Genomic DNA, 18,489 nt, shown 5'->3' on the forward strand with positions numbered 1-18,489 from the left:
AAATCGATCGTTCTCTGATTCAGGTCAAAATTACGATCTGTGGATGAATGATTGGATGTATGAATGGGTCCGCCTTATAAACGAGTGTGACGCGTGATGTGGCAGAAGTCTATTTCTTGGCCATATATGGCACCACTGAAAAACAGGAAACGCACTCTCTGCCTTAAATTGCTCGGCTTCGCCAAGCAGGCTTGCTAATGTGGCAAGTGGAATTAGAAACAACAACAAAAACTTAAAAATAAATTTACTTGTTGTACATTCAAAACTTCGACATGAAATAGTTTGATGATTTTAAGATGATTTGTTAGCAGTTTAAAGTAGATCCCTTCAATTAAAATCAATAAAGAATTTAAGAGAATGAAATTCGTTCTTTTTAGAAAATGTAAGAAAAGGTAAATTATTTTAAGAGAGAAACGAAAATCTGAAGAATTTTGTTCAGTACGATGAATCGCCAATTTTTATGGACGTATTTTTTTTGTTTTAAATTTAAAAGAATTGATATCAATATCTTTTGAATTTTTTTACAAAAAGTTTTGATATACATCTGCGCTGAAAATTATTTTTGAATTATTACTTTGAAAATTATTTATTATTATATATAATAAAACCACGTATCACTGATGTAATTGTATACTAAAAAGTAGATCAATAAATTCAGTATTTTATTTGTACATTATAAGTGGCAAATACAATTTAATTAAACTAAACTAATTTCACGCATTTATTACTTTTGAGCAATAAAATAATGATTAAATGTTCTTAAATAATATAATTTATATTAGTGGAATGAGATAAATAACTAAATCTTATTTAAAATAAAATCTTGTTAATCATCATGAAAAATTATCACCGAGAAAAAAATTATGGTCTTAATCATGGTAAAATTTATTGCGTTTTCTAACTAAATAAGAACATCAAAAAGTACAGTAATTTTTCTATAGTAATTTTATTTGTTACTTAATTTTATTATCATGTATATTGCTTTTATTTTATTTATTTACATGCTAAAAAAGCAATGTTTAGATTGAACGAGAGTAGATTATAACTCTCTAATGTAAAAAGAAATTATGGATTTTTATTTTCATGTTATTTCAACTTTTTGCTAAAAAATTACGGCAAAGTAAAAAAGCTTCTCACATTTAAATTTTTTTTCCAAACAAAAAGTATTCAAAAATGGGTTTAAAATTTTGTATCAAGTAACGTTCAAATTAATTTTAGCTATTTTGTGGATACAAAGAAAAAAAAACTTAAAAAGTAATAAGCAGAAATATAAAAGTTAAGAGTGAAAAAAAAACCGTTTTGTGCTTCTATTTGTTTTTATGTTAAAAAAAGCTGCATGATACTATACGATTTAAGCATTTTTTTTATCATACTTTAGACTAATAACAGCTGGTTCTATTTTGTAAAGGCTTCATGAGATAGACTATAAAAAAAGGTAATAATAAAATACAAAGTTTGCCAAATAAAAATAAAAATCCTTTTTTGAAAGAAAAACCTCGAAAAAGAAAACGTAACAAAGAAGGGAAAAAAATGAATCACTGTATTCATATATTTTTTTTTCAAAATTAGTTTTTTTATGAAATAAAATGACAGGAAAAATAACTTGTTCTCATGAATACTTTGCTTATTGAACAAAATTTTTTGCAAGCATTTTTTTAAAAGTTTATTCTCCGAGATAAGCCATCGATATACAAAATGCGATAATGAAAGTTTTACCACTAATTGTTATTCATAAGTGTAGAACATAAATAAATATAATGTTTTGCCTCAGAATATTTTATTTTAGAAATATTTTTTGTTAAAAAGTAGGTAAAAAAAGAAGAACATTTTATTGCTTATTATGTGAAGCAACGAGATATGAATATTTTTTATTTTCCTCTCCGTTTTGTTTATTTTCTTCTTAACAATATTTTTTCATTCGTGAGTTGTTATATCCATACTTTTTTTAAATCTTTATTTATTCAATAATTCCTTAATTTCATTATTCATTTTTGTTTTAACTTAATTAAATAAATTATCTAAATATCCGATTAAATAAATCGATTGCAAAAATCGATACGAACTTGAATGGAGAGCTAAACAATTAATCATACGGAACGATTGAATTAAAGACTGATGACTCTCGTGTTGTAAAACTGCTAAGACTCTTGAGCTTTTATACTTTGAAAAAAAAATGTTTTTTTATTTATTGATAGTTGAAATTAGAAGAAAATCAATTTTACCAATTTTAAACCTGAAAACGACGAAGTTGTGGGTATGGATCCTGATTGGCTGTTGAAACGTGGCATTTATTTATGTTATCCACTTTTATTTCCATTCAATTTCGAGTAAGCCTAGCCCATCAAATATGACATATAGATGACACATTGCATGTTATTTCATGAAAAAAGATCAGGTTTACTTCTTACTTAACGCAAAAACAGGAACGAAGTTGGCAGATTCACAAAACAAAAGCAATTGGGTATACTATAGCCTACGTCACAGGTTGCGTTATTCCTACTAAATTTAACCCATGAACGGCATTTTCTGCGAGCCTAACTACAAGCCACAAATAAACAAACGAAGTGTTTGATCGTTTAAATAGCTGCTCCCCAGATTTTATTGCATTATAAAGAAAAGTAATTGATATTCGATTTTTGATTAATAATTGATTTATGTGGATAGTGGCATTTATGTGGATAGTGGCATAGAATTTAGCATTGCGTCATGGTAAATGTTATTCCAACTAAGTGGAAGTAGTTGTGTTTTTTTTTATATTATACCCAATTGCGGTAACTATAAAACATTTAAACAAATAATAAATTTATGTTAAGTAAAACACGTGGATAAGAAAGAATTTTAACTTAAGATTCGTGATATGGCATTGTATTTAACTAACCTCACTTTAGTTAACAGTTTATGTAAATTAACGTGAATAGTTTATGCGGAAAAATCAAGCTCAACCTCAGCCAGCAATATCTAAGATATTAACACGCCATCTTGTTTATAAGCAACCAGCTAGAGCAGAGGTCATAGGTCAGGTGGTAGCGTATCAGTAGTCTTGTTCTTGAGTTGAGATATCCCCAAAAAGGTTCATTAAAGCATAATTGTTTTATGCTTCCATATAATCTTATGGGAAATACTATCTTATGCTCATAATCATGAGGTTTTATGAAGTTTAGGCTTCTATAGTATGAACGAATAATATTTAAAACCGACTCACTGTGGCTATTAGCTCCTATTATCTCTTCTAACAATGGAGACCCCTATTAACACTAAAAGGAAATGCTGAATTCATGCTTTGGATTTAAAGAGTTGAGACTGTATTATCATAATTCAGTGTATTTGTCATATTTCTATATACTTCTGTTTAGTATTTAATGCTTAAAAATAAACTTTCTTTTTTTGCTTCATTTAAATAAAAATTATCAAACAACTTAAAGGTTGTGTAAATTTATGTTTCATGAAATAAACAAATTGTAATGCGATCTAATCTTTCCTTTTTATAAATAAATCGACCACGATTATAGTTACACCCATATCCACATTAAAGTGGAAATTCCTCGCACTGCTCTCAAAATAAAAAACGGACCACTTAAAATAATTTTTGATCTAATGATCGGATTTTCAAGTTCTGAAACTCAATCTTAAGGGTTCGAAGGGATGAAGTCAATTATTCTAATTAATTAGAGCAGGCGATATTTCAAGTTACGAAATTAACGCACCTTCTTTTCCGACAGATTCTGATTTCTGACTCCCAAAACATAGGGAGTAGCCGCAATCTGGGAAATATTTCCTCCCCAGTTTGATCAGGAGAGCTGACCAAAGTTTGAACCTCTTATTTTACTTTTTGCGCATTTCACCATATCTCTAGAAGTTTTTAAAAGATTTGAAAAAAAAAACTTGCACACAATAAAGAAATTCATTAATTCAGAGATAATTCCATACAAAAATAACTTTTAGTAAATATTAATAATTTTGTTATTATCTATCTATATTATATAAAACGCTAATACGTATGTATCAATAAAACCGATGATATTTCTCTTCTCGCCGTGGCAACAGTTTTCATTTTTAATTGATAGGCTTCAGCGCGCAAGAGCACGTAGTGAGCATCATATGGCTAATCTATATTATATAAAACGCTAATATATTTTAATTGATAGGCTTCGGCGCGCAAGAGCACGTAGTGAGCATCATATGTCTAATCGGGTGAATTCTCAACGAATTATCAAAAAAAATTCTCACAAAATTATCTTCTTCGAAGCCGATGCTTTACATCCGGCGTTCAGTACCATTTCATATTGTTTTACAACACATGGTTTTAGCCCTCTGGTGGGAAAGACTTTAAAACAAAACTTACAACAGTTACTTCTCTCAACAACTGAAATTTAGAATAGTGCGATTAAGAAAAATATGCGAACTGTTTGCAATTTCAAATTAATATTGAAATGCACAGGTTTAGAATTTTCCACAATGAAAAGTTTTCGGAACTTCAGTGTTCAAAAAAGTACACAAAAGCTAGACGTTAAGAACGTATCCAATGATCAAACAAAGCGAGCATCGGATTGCGAAGCAATCCGAAATAAACAGCGAAAGCAGTTCCGAGAGTTGGTGAGCGTCAGCGAGCAGGGGGCGAAGCCTCCTAGTTTTATTTAATATTAGTAGGCAAAGTTTAAAAATATCAAGTATACAATTTTTTACATAATTTTAAGATAAGGAATTAATACATAATTTTAAGGAATTTTTACATAATTATAGGATAAGGATAAGGAATTTTTACATAATTTTAAGGATAGATGGTGAATATACTTATATATCTATATGTATTTCTTCATTGTTCCTTATTATGTATTAGTTAAAATAAAATATTTTGAACTAAACATTGATTTTCATCTTCCAATTAATTTCTGATGCGAATCTCTAATTTAAAGTAAATTTTATGACGAACTGAGGTGACGATAAGTAACAATTTATTTACGATTAAAATAAAATACAATAGCGTTTCAGCAGAAATGAAAGACTTTTATATGTTTATAAAACTTGGTATAAAAACATATTTTTCATTTACAGGATCCATAAGAAAATACACCATAAATATGAAATACTATATTTCGTATTATTTCAGTATATGTCATGATTATCTATTCCATATATTATGTAAATTATTATTCATGAATTTCTTGGAATAAAACAATATATATATTAAAAAAGACAAGTTTGAGCGTATTACATTATCTTTTTCGCAGCATTATATATTTTCAATATATATATTTTTTACTCGAAATTGAAAACTTCGCTTAGGGGTTAAAGAGAAACGCAGCTCTCAAAGAATTGGATACTATACAAAGTTTTATTGAAAGGCAAGAAACAGTTCTTGTGTGGTATTTCGAGAGAAAGTAAAAATGGAGTTCGACATTTTCATGATAGATGATATTATTTGAAGTTTTGCCGATGAATTTTGAATGCCACGTTTGAAATTGGAAACAATTTCAGCTACTCTTTTACTGCTGCAGATTGAATTTCTGATTCGGAGTTCATATTTATTTCACGTTTTCATTTAGGTCATTCGAATATTTTTGATTCAAGCCTATAGAACATATTTCAGAAACAAATCTGATAGTCAGAAAAACAATAATATTGTTATAAGGCTGAATAAACACTATAGGAGAATTGAAAAGAATTGGACTGAAATGAAATACATTGAATAATAATATAATTGAATAATAATATATTTGAATAATAATACATTGAATAATAATATAAATAAAGCCAGAATGTAATGCGTAAGAGTGTGCTTGTACTTCATACAAATTCACAATTCAGAACCAGTCCACACCAAAATTTATAACCGTTGTTGGACAGCAGACCTAAGATTTCTGTTTACGACGACTAATGTTCAACTCCGCATAACCTTGTAATTTTGTACCCATTCCAGAAGACAATTGAACTCCTGGATCAAGTATTGGGAGAAATTTGCTTTTGGGGCTGACATTTTGATGGAACTAACCCGCATTTGCGTTACATGGAGTGGAAAATTAGGAAAAGCTCTCGTGTTTAGCCTGCCGGCAAGGGGGCTTTAATCAATGATCCACCTATCACTGAGGATATTTTACGTCAGCACTGCGGTTGGTTAAAGCTGGGTGCGGAATTCGTATCGACCAACCATCGCTGGGATTTGAACCCGGTTCACCTCATTGGAAGGCGAATGCTTTATTCCCTGGGCCATCACGGCTCCCGCACCAAATTTGGTTTGAAATCGGAAGGAAGGAGTTTTCCAAAGTATTCGATAAGTATTTTATAATATTTACCAAACCATTGGATAGCTTGAAGCGCTAATCAATCAAAAATTAGTTTCATCGCATATTCTTATGAATTATTTATTTTGGGGTTTCACAACTGAAATTAACGTTAATAATTTTGCAAGGTGTGGTGATGATGACGTCACTAAATACAGATTTTAAAAGGTATATAAAACCTCGCGTTTCTTAGATTAATGTTTATATTGATTGCTTTTAGTGCGTGTTTCTATAAACCTAATTAGTGAAAACTCAATATGAATCAATGAAATAGTATTAAAGTTAGGTATTGAGCCATGTTAGGTATTGAACCCAACTTCCTCTTCTCACTTGCTGCAAACCGTTAATTTACCCCTTCTATAGTTGATTGAGCTCTTGCTCATTAGACACAAACGTCCCTCTTCTTCTAATCGTTACAGAAAACTAGTTACTTTACTTGATCTCTGTAAACTTTTTCTCTGCGTTTTTAAGCCGTTTGTTACAAAATTGCATAGATCCTTTCCCGTTTTAAAGTCATTTTTTGAGGGCATGTCGACTGTTATTTTCTGTTTATAAATTTTTGAAGCGAATGAAGTTTTTTTTTAAATGGTAATATCTTACTTGATTCCGTTTCTCGGGATTATTTAATTAACATAGATCACTTGTCTACCATTTATTTAACATACACTACTTGTCTGTTGAGTCTGTAAGTAGGAAAAACAGAACTTTGTATACAGAAAAAACTCTTGGTCTTCATGATTTTGGATTGGTTTCATTAAATTCAATGTAAAAACTATATCGGAAATAATACACCACATTTTCTGACAGTTAAAGTGCTTGAGTATTTTAGAATCACGTACAAATCATGCGCTTTCACATATCAAATGCTTTCATCATGATTACCGTATAATATATTAGCAAGTCGATCCTCTGCACAAAATTATTATCTACTTCTCAATTTTGTTTAAAAATTTTGCTTAAAGACAATAATACAAATATTCTTCAAAAGAAATATTTAAAGTGTAACATTGTTTTCGTTGGATCTAATGAAAAATTTTGCATGTTAGATTGACTCAATATTTATATTTAATTTTCATAAAATATAAGTACAAATATATTAGTCAAAAAAATATTTCTCTCTTGTTCTACATTAAAATATACAGATATGGAAACAAATTTTGAATATAAGTAGAAAAGAAAAAAAAATCGTTGCTTATGATATTAGTGACGTAGTTTGATTAAATAATTTATATTATATTTTTAAGTAAAATGTAGTTGTTTGTGTCAGAAGCTTGAGGCAAAAAAATATTGCAAGTGTGTTAATTATGCAGAAAAATATTCGAAAATATATGTTCTACAAAATAATTACTAATGGACTGCAAAAAAATATATTAGAACGCCTATACATATTAAAGACGATTCAGTGATTCTGAAAAATAATTTTTTCAATTACACATTTTGAACAACTTTATGTCAAGCAAGGATTGCTAAGCATATCACCAAACATGTTCATTTTCCATGTGTAAGACTAAATTGCACAATTTCGCTATGTGGATCCAGGGCATGATGATCTCATAATACACTTCCAGGGCAGTGTAGTCAGTCTCGTTACACAAATTTAACTCCTGTTACAAGACACCAGAAATATAAAACTAACTGCTTTTAAACATTTAGCAACCACTATTTTTTAAACTGCAAATAGCTAAAGTATGCTTCTTAGAATGCATTTTCTTATGCCGCGCTTGATTATGTCCTGCCTGACTGAAATTTGCTGTTACGTAGAGGGTTCAACTTTTTAATGCTTCACATAAAACTCTTTTTTTTTCTTTGGTTTCATTTAACTTCAACTGTGAAAGTAACGTCACTAGTTTTAATTATTAATTAAAAATTCGTTTGACTTCTGCACATGTTACATGGGTTAGAACATTCTAAAAGAGTAATTAATATTAATAAAATATTATAAGTTATTCTTAATTTTCTATTTTTTTTGGAAAGATAACAAGCGATTAAATTAAATACAGTGAGAAAATGAGGTGATTATTCCATCAAATCTTTGTTTACAGAGAAAAAAAAACGAATTTGTAAGCAAAATGCATTTTAAAAATTTGCTTTTATTTTAGGATTAAAAAAATCATTTTCTTAGGTAAATATTTCCCGAGCACCAAGCAAACATGAAGTAAATAGACTTTAAAATGCGGAAAAACTTGATAAGCGATAAAAATTAATTTTACATTACGTTTATTAGCTTACTCCTGAAGAGTGTTTTTCAATTATTATAATACTTTAATTCTTCAAATAAACTTCCTTGAAAAAAATAGACTTTGTATAAAAAAATTAAACAATTTCTCTTTTCTTATAGACAATATAAGATTAAGTTAAATAGCGATATTCATTTAGTGACATGAGTTTTATCTCCGTAATTTACATGAAATTGAACAAGTATAAAAGATCTGGCAAATCGGGGACAAATTGATCTTTGTGGAGGTTTTTTTGATGGAACTAACCGGTACTTGCGTTTCGTGGTGAGAAACTGGGTGAAAATTTAGAGGCGTTTTACATCCTCGGTGGAACTTTTGTAATTGTCTGAAAAGATAATATATATAAGGCGACTTTTATTTAAAAAAATTACAAATAGATCTCAGGAAATTTAAAAATGCTAAAACGATCCAATAGCTCGATGCTGATTTGAGGAAATTGGCTTATAAGCGATTATATTTCAAAGCGGCCGGACCACGCTATTGGTTGAAAAGGACATCACTGTTTGTGGTACGTATCGGTTGGCGTTGACGTGATTGCTGAAATTTTTGCCTTTAAACAGGTTAATTTTAGAATTTCTTTAATTTTACTAATAATTTATTATTGATTTTATTGCGATTTCAAGATATATATCTACATCAATTTTCAAATGTGTTTTTTAACCTGATGTTTCAAAAAATTTAATTTAAATAAAAGAAATGCCTGCTTGATAGAAAACAATAATGTAATTTACTGAATTTTAAAAAGGCGCTGACTGAAAGAAACTAAACTAGAAAGGAACTAAATTAATATTTATTTTTACAATTGGAAATAAAAATACTATTTACAATTCGCACAATTTCCACTCAAAGTCAAGGAAATAAAACTTAATACTGATATAAGTAAACATTTATAGGAATGAAAAAACTCCCGACCTCATGTGAAAACGAAATCGGTAGCGAAATTCACGATACATATCATCTCCCTTCGCACACGTGGTTATGTCATTTTCGACCAATAAATGATCCGGCCACTTTGAAATTTAATAGCTCATACTGGCGTGGCTTACTGGCGAGATTTCAGTGGGCGTATCTTCCCTAGAGGAGTGGCAAAACTGACTCCAACAGGGTAAAGACTTCGTTATCATAGAGATGGTTCTTAAAACTTCGAAAACCTCCCACGGTTAACCTGATGTTAAGACGATTTTAACTTATTATCCATCTGAGTTCAAATGTTTGATAATTTTTACGCCAACAGTGCAACAGTGTGATTAGTGCAAGACGAGAGCATCTCATTCAGAGGTGAGTGCTGCATCCACTGAGCTACAACCGCGGCTCAATAATTCAAATTAGTGTCGAAATTTTTGCAAAATTATTGTAAAGTCTTTTGTATTGTTTTTTTTTCCTTCTTGAATTGGCTTCACCAAGCTTAAAATGTTGACTTAATTTTAAAAATACAAGGTTGTTCAAATTGACTGCCTTTAAAATGTATTTTAAGAAGATTTGTCAGATATGCATCCATGTTAGGGATTGGAATTAAAATATAAAAAATGATTATTGAAGAAAGTAAGACTGTAAACATGAAAACCTGTTTGATTGCTGGTGAATACTTGAGAAAAGCGACTATTAGCGAGCCCTTCATGTTTTACGAGGTAACTAAACTGATTTTGTTATTTTTAGATCCGCTTTACCAGTTCATATCCGTTAGATTTTGATATCTCTAATGTATTTTCCTCACTTTTATATTAATTTGTAACTCTGAATAGTTGTAACTTATTTTATTTTTGAAAAATATTCTTACGATACATATTAAGAGATTAATTACGAAACATCTTGTGCACGAAACGTTTTCATGACTTTAAGATGCGTAATTTCAAAAGTCAAATTAAAAAAATTAAACATCGAGCTCATTCATCATTTTTCATTACATCATTCTACATTCTAACTACACTGAGTAAATAGATTACAGATTAAAAAAAAATTTTTTTTTTTGCCGTTTGCAAATTTTCCTTTTTAAGTCACTTCTTTTTTTTTGTCGCATTTTTTACTTACTTTAATTTTATTCACTTTCTTTCTCTCTCCTACGTAGAAACTGAATAGTTTCTATAGATTTTCTATATTGTTCATTTCAACTACCACTATCTTTAGGCCCTTGTGAACTTGATTATTAAATATGTGTGTAGTCTTATTCTTTTTTATACGCTTCGCATAATAAAAATAAAAGCTATACGGGGAACATCTCAGACCACTGACTGGGGATTGGAGAAGTGGAGGGAAAAATCCTAAATATAATTTTAATCCTTTTATTTAGAATGAAAAAATGACGAAGGATATTTACTTTATTCCATTATTTATTTCGAAACAAGTAAAATACAAGATCATTATCCAATCTAAATAAATTTAAAATTTAATCTGATAAAAATCTTTAATATATCAATGGTATCAGCCCTAAAAAGTCTTTATAATATATTTTTAACTTATACTAAATAAAAAAAAATTACATAAAGGAATGATTTTTATTATAAATAAATCATTTGATTTAAATCAATGATTTTTCTAAGACCTCAAGTGATTCAAATCACGCCAGACCTGGTATATATGGCGATAGTCTTTTTCATATGAAGTTAGGAAAGCATGCAACAAGGAAACCTTTGATCAACCTGTGGAACTTTTGATTTATGTATACTATTTGATTTATAACCTTCGATTCATTCAATTTATATACATTGCGATTTGGTTAAAATATATTTCGATGCCACTTACGAATTATATTTAGAATACATAAAATTCCTCTATGTAAACATTTCAGATTTACTCATTTGAAAATAAGATAGTCTTTTTTTCTAACAAAAACTCGTACAATGAATAAAAACCGAAAAAAAGGTCAAAACATGAAAAAAAACCAATAACTACAAAGTAAATTAAAATGGAGGACGTATACCAAAGTTTAAATAAATAAATAAATAAAGAGTAGGTTAAATCAATGATCAACGCATTTATGGCTGATTTTAATGAATAAAACATATCTATCTTTTGCCTTAGTAATTATAAGCATGGAATTTCAGTTTCAAACTAAATTTAAATTCTTGCTTGCCGCAATCATACAAATGTTAATAGATGCAACATGAATAATCTTTTGGTGACCAAAACCAGAAAAGAATGAAGAAGATCAATGCTACAATAATACATACTATTAAAATAAGGTTGTCTTAATATTTCTATGTTTCTAGAAACAATGGTTTCGTATGTTAAAAATGGGTGATTCAGCCTTTTTTTCTTAAGAGAAGAAAAATATCGTCATTTGATTCCAAACCTACATGTTGCTTCGTCGAAGCACGATTATCTAAGCATATATTGTTTAATTTAAAACTCGACATTTCAAAACACGGAATTTATTTACCAGACCTAAATATTTGATAGGCAATGGCGAGCTAGCGAGAGAAAAGTTTGCGACTTGTAAAGCTAAAATATTGCTAGAAATAATTATGATTTAATAAATACAATTAAAACAATGATATAGAATATTTTTGTTTACATGATCTGTTTACTTTTAATATTTCATTTCATGTCCAATTTATAGATCTAATAATTTCAGCTCTTTTGTTTCGAAAATGGGAAGATAAATGTCTACGGTTTTGTGATAATATACATATTAGTGTTAAATATAATATAAACTGTCATAAAATAAAAAGAAATGTCTCGTTTCGATAAAAATTAACTTATTTAATTGTATTCGTTCGATTAAAGGAACCCTTTTTCAATATATGAAATATTGGATGCGTAAAATTGTATGAAATCTTTGACTTTAAGAACGAGATATGAATGAATTCTTTCGGAAGAATTATTTAATATCTACTCACTTCCATGACGAACCACAGCTGCCTTTTGGCGTTCTTTGGCAAATGTAAATATGTTCCATGAAATTCAGGAATGTAGGGATTTCCACCAATCGATGTTAGAACTCTGTACTCTGATTCTATTTCCAATATATTTTCCGCGATATTGTCCACCACTTTAACTGCAACTTTATTTCCTGGAAAATATAAGAACGGAAAATATTTTAAATTTCGCTTGGCTCAAAAAAGTAAAATGTAGCCAAAAACCAATTTTGAAAAGGTGCGAATAAATTATATTTATTTGTCAAAAGTTTCACATGGGAATTAATGGAAACGGAATGGAAAAGCGAGGATGTCTGTGATTTTTAGGAAGAAAAGATCTCTTACTATAAAATTTATATAAAAAGAAAAAAACACTCACAAACGGCTCCTTTCTTAAACAATAGTTTGAATTTCGTACAGCAGATAATTCAAATTATGCGCTTGATAATTAATGAAAAAAAGAAATCAGAAATTTCTCAATTCAATTTGTGACAATGTGATAAGCATAAAAATATTTAATAGGGAGATTTCGTATTTTTCCGATAACTTCTGTACTAGATTGAAACAAAACTGCTCATGCTCGCGTTTATTTAGATGCTGCGTACCTTTACGTTATTTTGGTATGATTTACGCAATTAAGACAAGGCTACAAGTACGCTGTTTTTAGCTGTTAAATGTTGTTTTCCGTTTAAGCCTGCCTTCGAACTAAAAAAAAAGGACATGGAATGCAAATTTGAAGAAATGTATTGATGAATTTAGAAACCAATATCTGATCTTATAACAATTGGTTCGTTCAATAAAATATTATTTTTATTGGTTTTTGTTTATTATTACGGTTTTCTAATTGCACTAGTTCCATAAGAAACTAAATATATTTATGCTATTTTAAAATTATAAATTATATTTATTTTAACTATAAAATTTAGTTGAAAGAAGTGTGTTAAATAATCAATAGAAGTTTTATAATATTTTTTAAAAATATTATCAATTTTTTTTGTCGTATGCCTTTTTAGGCAGTGGGGGTGCTATTGTTCCTGTTTTTCAGTGGCGCCATCTTTGGCCAGGAATTCGACTTCTCCCACGCCATTCACACAACCACAACCCGTTTATAGGGCGAGTCACATTCACACACAAAGGAGAAAGGACATAGAACACACAAAGAGAGAAAGAAACAACCATGCCTTGCCCGGGATTCGAACCCAGGACCTTTCTGATATAAGGACAGTTCCCTGCCCCCTACAAAGGCCGGTCGGCATTATTATTATCAATAATAAGACTAATAAGCTGCAGTCTTTATCGCCTACTATGTCTGTTTTGAGTTGTGTATTTAAGCTTGGTTTACGAAATTTTGTGTAATTAATGCATATAATAACACAAATAATTGTGATAAGTTACAAATTTATTACTACATTTTATGGCAATTATTACTACATTTTATGGTAATTAATTTTTTTTCTTTTGTAATTTATTGTCTGTCCCTTAAACATCGAAACGCTGTAAACTTCATTGATATGTATGAGAAATAGCACGATCTAATCACTTGTAAATTTATAAACTGATTCTCTTATTATTTTTTGAGAAATATCGAAAAATGCGTTAGTATCGAAGTGTTCCCATTATTTTGTCCAATCCCTGTATTTTTTTAACATTAATTTTAGTTTTATAAGTTTTCTTTAAGTAAAATTAATTTTCATTACCGCTCCGTTCCAAGAGGAAGATGGGGTAATTTTTTTTTCATGATTGAGAAAAAATTAATCTTTTGTCTTCTTAAATTATTAATGCATTTTTAATATGATGAAAGTTTAATATGTTTGGGGAAAATTTGCCGCTCCTTCAACCACTTATTTAGCACACCTTCTGAGCCACTTTCCATCATTACAATAAATGATACATGAAGTTAAAGAAAAACAAAACACGTTTTTTCAGTTACAGATTTTCGATGCGTTGTCCTTTTGTAGCATGGCAAACAATAAGAAATTTTTTAAAAAATAAACTATTTCTAGAAGAAAATCAGACTTTATTTATACAATTAGGTGGCTCCGAACTTTTCTAGCTCCGCTCACCAACTTTCGTGGATAACTCTCATTCATCTTTCGCTTTCTCAAAAATGATGTCATTAAAAAGTAAAATAATAACTAAATAAGAGTAATAAGAATTAAAAAGGAAGTAAAATAATAAAGATAATTTTGTTTACAAAATATACAATTACTATAATTTTATGTAAACAAATTATTAATATGTAATAGTAACGATTACTTGGATATGAAAAACTAATCAACTGTTCATGGAAATAAAATATTCAGCTTTAGAAATACAGAATGTGGTACACAATACGATATAATAAATCAGAAGAAATTTTACTCATTAGCAATATATAATGATAACTTTATGTTATATAATCTTTCTACTTGGCTACAGTTTTTAACTCTTTTGAGCCTTTTATATTTTGAAAAATGTTGATGTAAATATTTACATTTACATCTGATATCTAATATCTTTTTTTTTTGTTTTATTTATTGAGTTTTCTTGGTAATTTTGATATCAACTTAAAGCACGAGCTTATAAAGCGATGATTGCGAAATAGATAAATTTTTCGACAAATGTGAATCTAACATTATTTAAAGTAAAAAATTAAAAAATAAATTTCCCGAAAAAAGCATCTAAAATTGCAATAACTTTCGAAAGAAGTGAAATTTCATACAACTTCGCTTTAGGTTCATAATTGAAAATGGTTCCTTCAGCTCATCAAATTTCAACTCTGTAGTAACAGTTCAGGGGGTAATAGATCACACACACATTCTATTTTCTTTTACAAAATATTTAACAGTTGATAATTCTCGATTTAATAATTAAATCCTAGCTTTTTTTACTCCATCGTTTTTCTATATTTGTACTCAACAAGACAAAAAGTCACAAGAAAGGAAAAAAAATGCAAGAGCACTAAGTGCAATAATTTTAAAATTAATGGAAGTTTAAAAAAAACTCGTATTAAGTTAATAAACAATCGTAGTAATATCACATGTCAAATTTCAACTCTGTAGGGCATTCCTGTAGCCTGGTGGGCGGTCTTCATAATTTTTCCAACAAGTCTAACATTTAATAATTCTAGAAATAATTATCGATTGTTTATTTTTTTTTAATCATCGTACATCCTGTACATTTTCTACACGCCTACGTCATTTCAAGTTTCGAAGTCTTATAGTTTTTGTTTGGTAAAAAAATTGTAGCATTAAATTAAATACCCAAAACAGAAGTGGCAATTATGAATTTTAGAACATAGAGAGATTATTTCCAGAACTTGAAATTCATTTTCAAATTATTTTAGAGGAGAGTTATTAATTGTAATAAACGTTTATTTGGGATCAAAATGAGTTAAAAATACAAAGCTTTTTTTTTTAAAAAAAAATGCTTTTAACAAATACAAGAACAAGAAACTTAAGAACTAAAATGTTCAATGCTTCACATAAATCAAAAGATTTGTAAGGTGAGTAATCAGAAAAAAGGATAAACAATGCTTGCTTTTCTTAAATTTTTTCATAAGAAAAAAGGTTCTTTCAATAAATGATTGTGAAATGTATCTTCAAGAAATATTTGATGGATAGTGCCTAAATCTTGATTGAAATCTTATATTTCTAAAAATATACAAATTGATAGCTGATATTCAGGGAAGTACTTGAATTTCCAAGTACTATGATGTAATTAGTAAAATGATAGGTAGGAGAATAAAGAGAACACAATATATATACAATATTATCATGCAATAAAATATGGCATTAAATATTGTATAGGTTTTCAATTTCTTTTAATTTTATAAAATTCATATGCATTGCAAATAGAGAGCTTTTGAGCATAAATGACTAACTCTCACATGTTTGTTGACTTTGCAGATGATATATTTTGATGACCTAACTCCCATTTGCATCGCATGGAGAAGAAAATCACGAAAACTTCCCACAGTTAGCTTTGCAGCATGGAGATTCTAGTCAATGATCCTCCTGCCAGCTGAGGATATTTCTTACGTCAACGCTGTGGTCTGTGCAAGCTGGGGGCTGAATTCGTATCGACCAGCCATCACTGGTTCTCTAGCGCTCTATTCCTTTACCTAAAACGGCTCATTGCCTCCTGGTTAAGCAATGACGTGGTGGTCAAGTTATACTCCTTTAAGCTCGAAAGTAATACCTTATCGATACCAAAAGTCAAGAAACATCATTCCGCCCTGCTATAACCCCGTTCCAAAAGTGTGTAATAAGTTTAAAAATAAATAAACAAATAAAATAAAATAAGTAAATAAAATAAAATAAAATAAAATAAATAAATAAATAAATAAATAAATAAATAAATAAAATAAAATAAAATAAAATTAAATAAGTAAATAAAATAAAAATAAATAAATAAATAAAATCCTGTTATTCATTTGCTTGAATGATACAAAAATCTTTCCCGAGAAAAATATACTCGTAGTAGTTACTTCACAATTAACTACTTAAATTTCGGTTAGCTATGGTGAGATAGTTACAATAAATAACTATTTCAATAAAACTAACTAACTCAGTGGCGCGACAGCCCATTAAGAGGGCCAAGGCCGACTGTGCCCATCTCAGTTTTCTTGACCTTGGGCTCTGGGGTGCAGGAGCATATGTTCCGGTCAGGTGGTCAGCCGAACGCGGAACCCCCAGTGTTAGTTCCCAAGCATGCTTGGTACTCATTTTATCGACCCACTGAAGGGATGAAAGGCTGAGTCGGCCTTGCCCGGCCCAAGGATCGAACCAAGGACCTGTGGCACGACAGCGCGAAGCGCTACCGCTCAGCCACCGGGCTATGTTCAATACAATACTATTTCAATACAATGTTAAAATGTAGAGTCTTGAATACCAAAACAATAGCTGACATTTCTCTTTTCCATTAGTTTGTTTTCTTTATCTATTAACAAAAATGTAGCTGAGGTTTTTCGAAAACTCCTTTTTTGTGAAATATATTGTAAGCCTGACCAGGGTGTGAAAAATTAATCTGGTCTTTCTTGTGTACCTAGATTTCTAAAGCATGTGTTGTGGCCGAAAAGTTTAACAGCTGTAAAATTCTTCACTTTGTTCGGAAGAATTCTTTCATGTTTTGTTAAAAAGCAAACGCAGCTGCTTCTTGGAAAAAGAGTTTTTTTTTTCTTCTTCTGGATAAAATTCTATTCCTCAATTGAAATCGAGACGAGTGTTACTTTACAAGTGTTTGTTGAAAAATGGCGATGCGAATTTTCACTATCTTTTTTGTCCGGCATTGAATCATCATGAAATGCAGGATGAACCGCACAGTTGGTTTTGAAAGATACAGTAAAACTGAGTTGCGAAAACTTCCAAGTTTATGTATATTCTATGGAAAACATCCGTCCTTTTTTTTCGGAAAGAATATTTTTTTTGAAACACTTTTATGCTTTGAATATCAAATTAGTTGTATTTTTACATTTATTTTACATCAATACTGACTATGTTAGAAATAAATATACTTGCATCGTAAAAGAAAAACAAATTAGTAATTTTAGTTTTCATTTAGAGGAAACTGATGGTTTTCAAAACTTTATATATAATTTTTTTTAAGGTGAAACAAATAATTCTCGCAGAAGGCCGGGATAGCCTGGTCGGTACAGCGCTGGGCGCATGTCCGAGAGTTCGTGGGTTTGAACCCCGCCGGCCGAAGACTCCCAGTGTAGTGAAGTGACTGATGCACGTTAAATCTGTCGAGTCGCAAAAGTCCTCCATGTTCCCATAGCAAATCAATACCTCTGGGGGTACTGGATTGGAGATCGATCATTCTCTGATTCAAATCAAAATTACGATCTGTGGATGAATGAATGGATGTATGAATTTGTCCGCCCTATAAACGGGTATGACGAATGGTGTGGCAGAAGTCGAATTCTTGGTCATGGATGGCGCCACTGGAAAACACGAACAATCGCTCCCTCTCTGCCTAAAACAGGCATACGTCAACATCTAACTAACCTGACGCCAAAATTAGGGACTTAGCACGCATTAAATATGTTCAGTGTTTAAAAAAGTAAGAAAAATTAAATACGGAACTCCTGATTTAGTTCTTAAATTTTGGTATGAACATTGAAAAGGTACGTTTTTTGTT

General features: G+C 29.8%; 1 protein-coding gene across 1 annotated transcript in view; it reads right to left on the minus strand.

Annotated features, from left to right (window-relative positions):
* The window catches only part of LOC107446350 (STKc_myosinIII_N_like and MYSc_Myo21 domain-containing protein ninaC), a 169,549-nt gene that overhangs the window by 132,711 nt on the left and 18,349 nt on the right, over nt 1-18,489 (minus strand). Inside the window, exon 2 of the mRNA XM_043046374.2 lies at nt 12,352-12,524. Within this exon, the coding sequence (XP_042902308.1) occupies nt 12,352-12,524 (173 nt within the window). The remainder of the gene's footprint in view (nt 1-12,351; nt 12,525-18,489) is intronic.

This window comes from Parasteatoda tepidariorum, chromosome 1 (assembly GCF_043381705.1).
Source record: "Parasteatoda tepidariorum isolate YZ-2023 chromosome 1, CAS_Ptep_4.0, whole genome shotgun sequence".
Classification (NCBI taxonomy): Eukaryota; Metazoa; Arthropoda; class Arachnida; order Araneae; family Theridiidae; genus Parasteatoda; species Parasteatoda tepidariorum.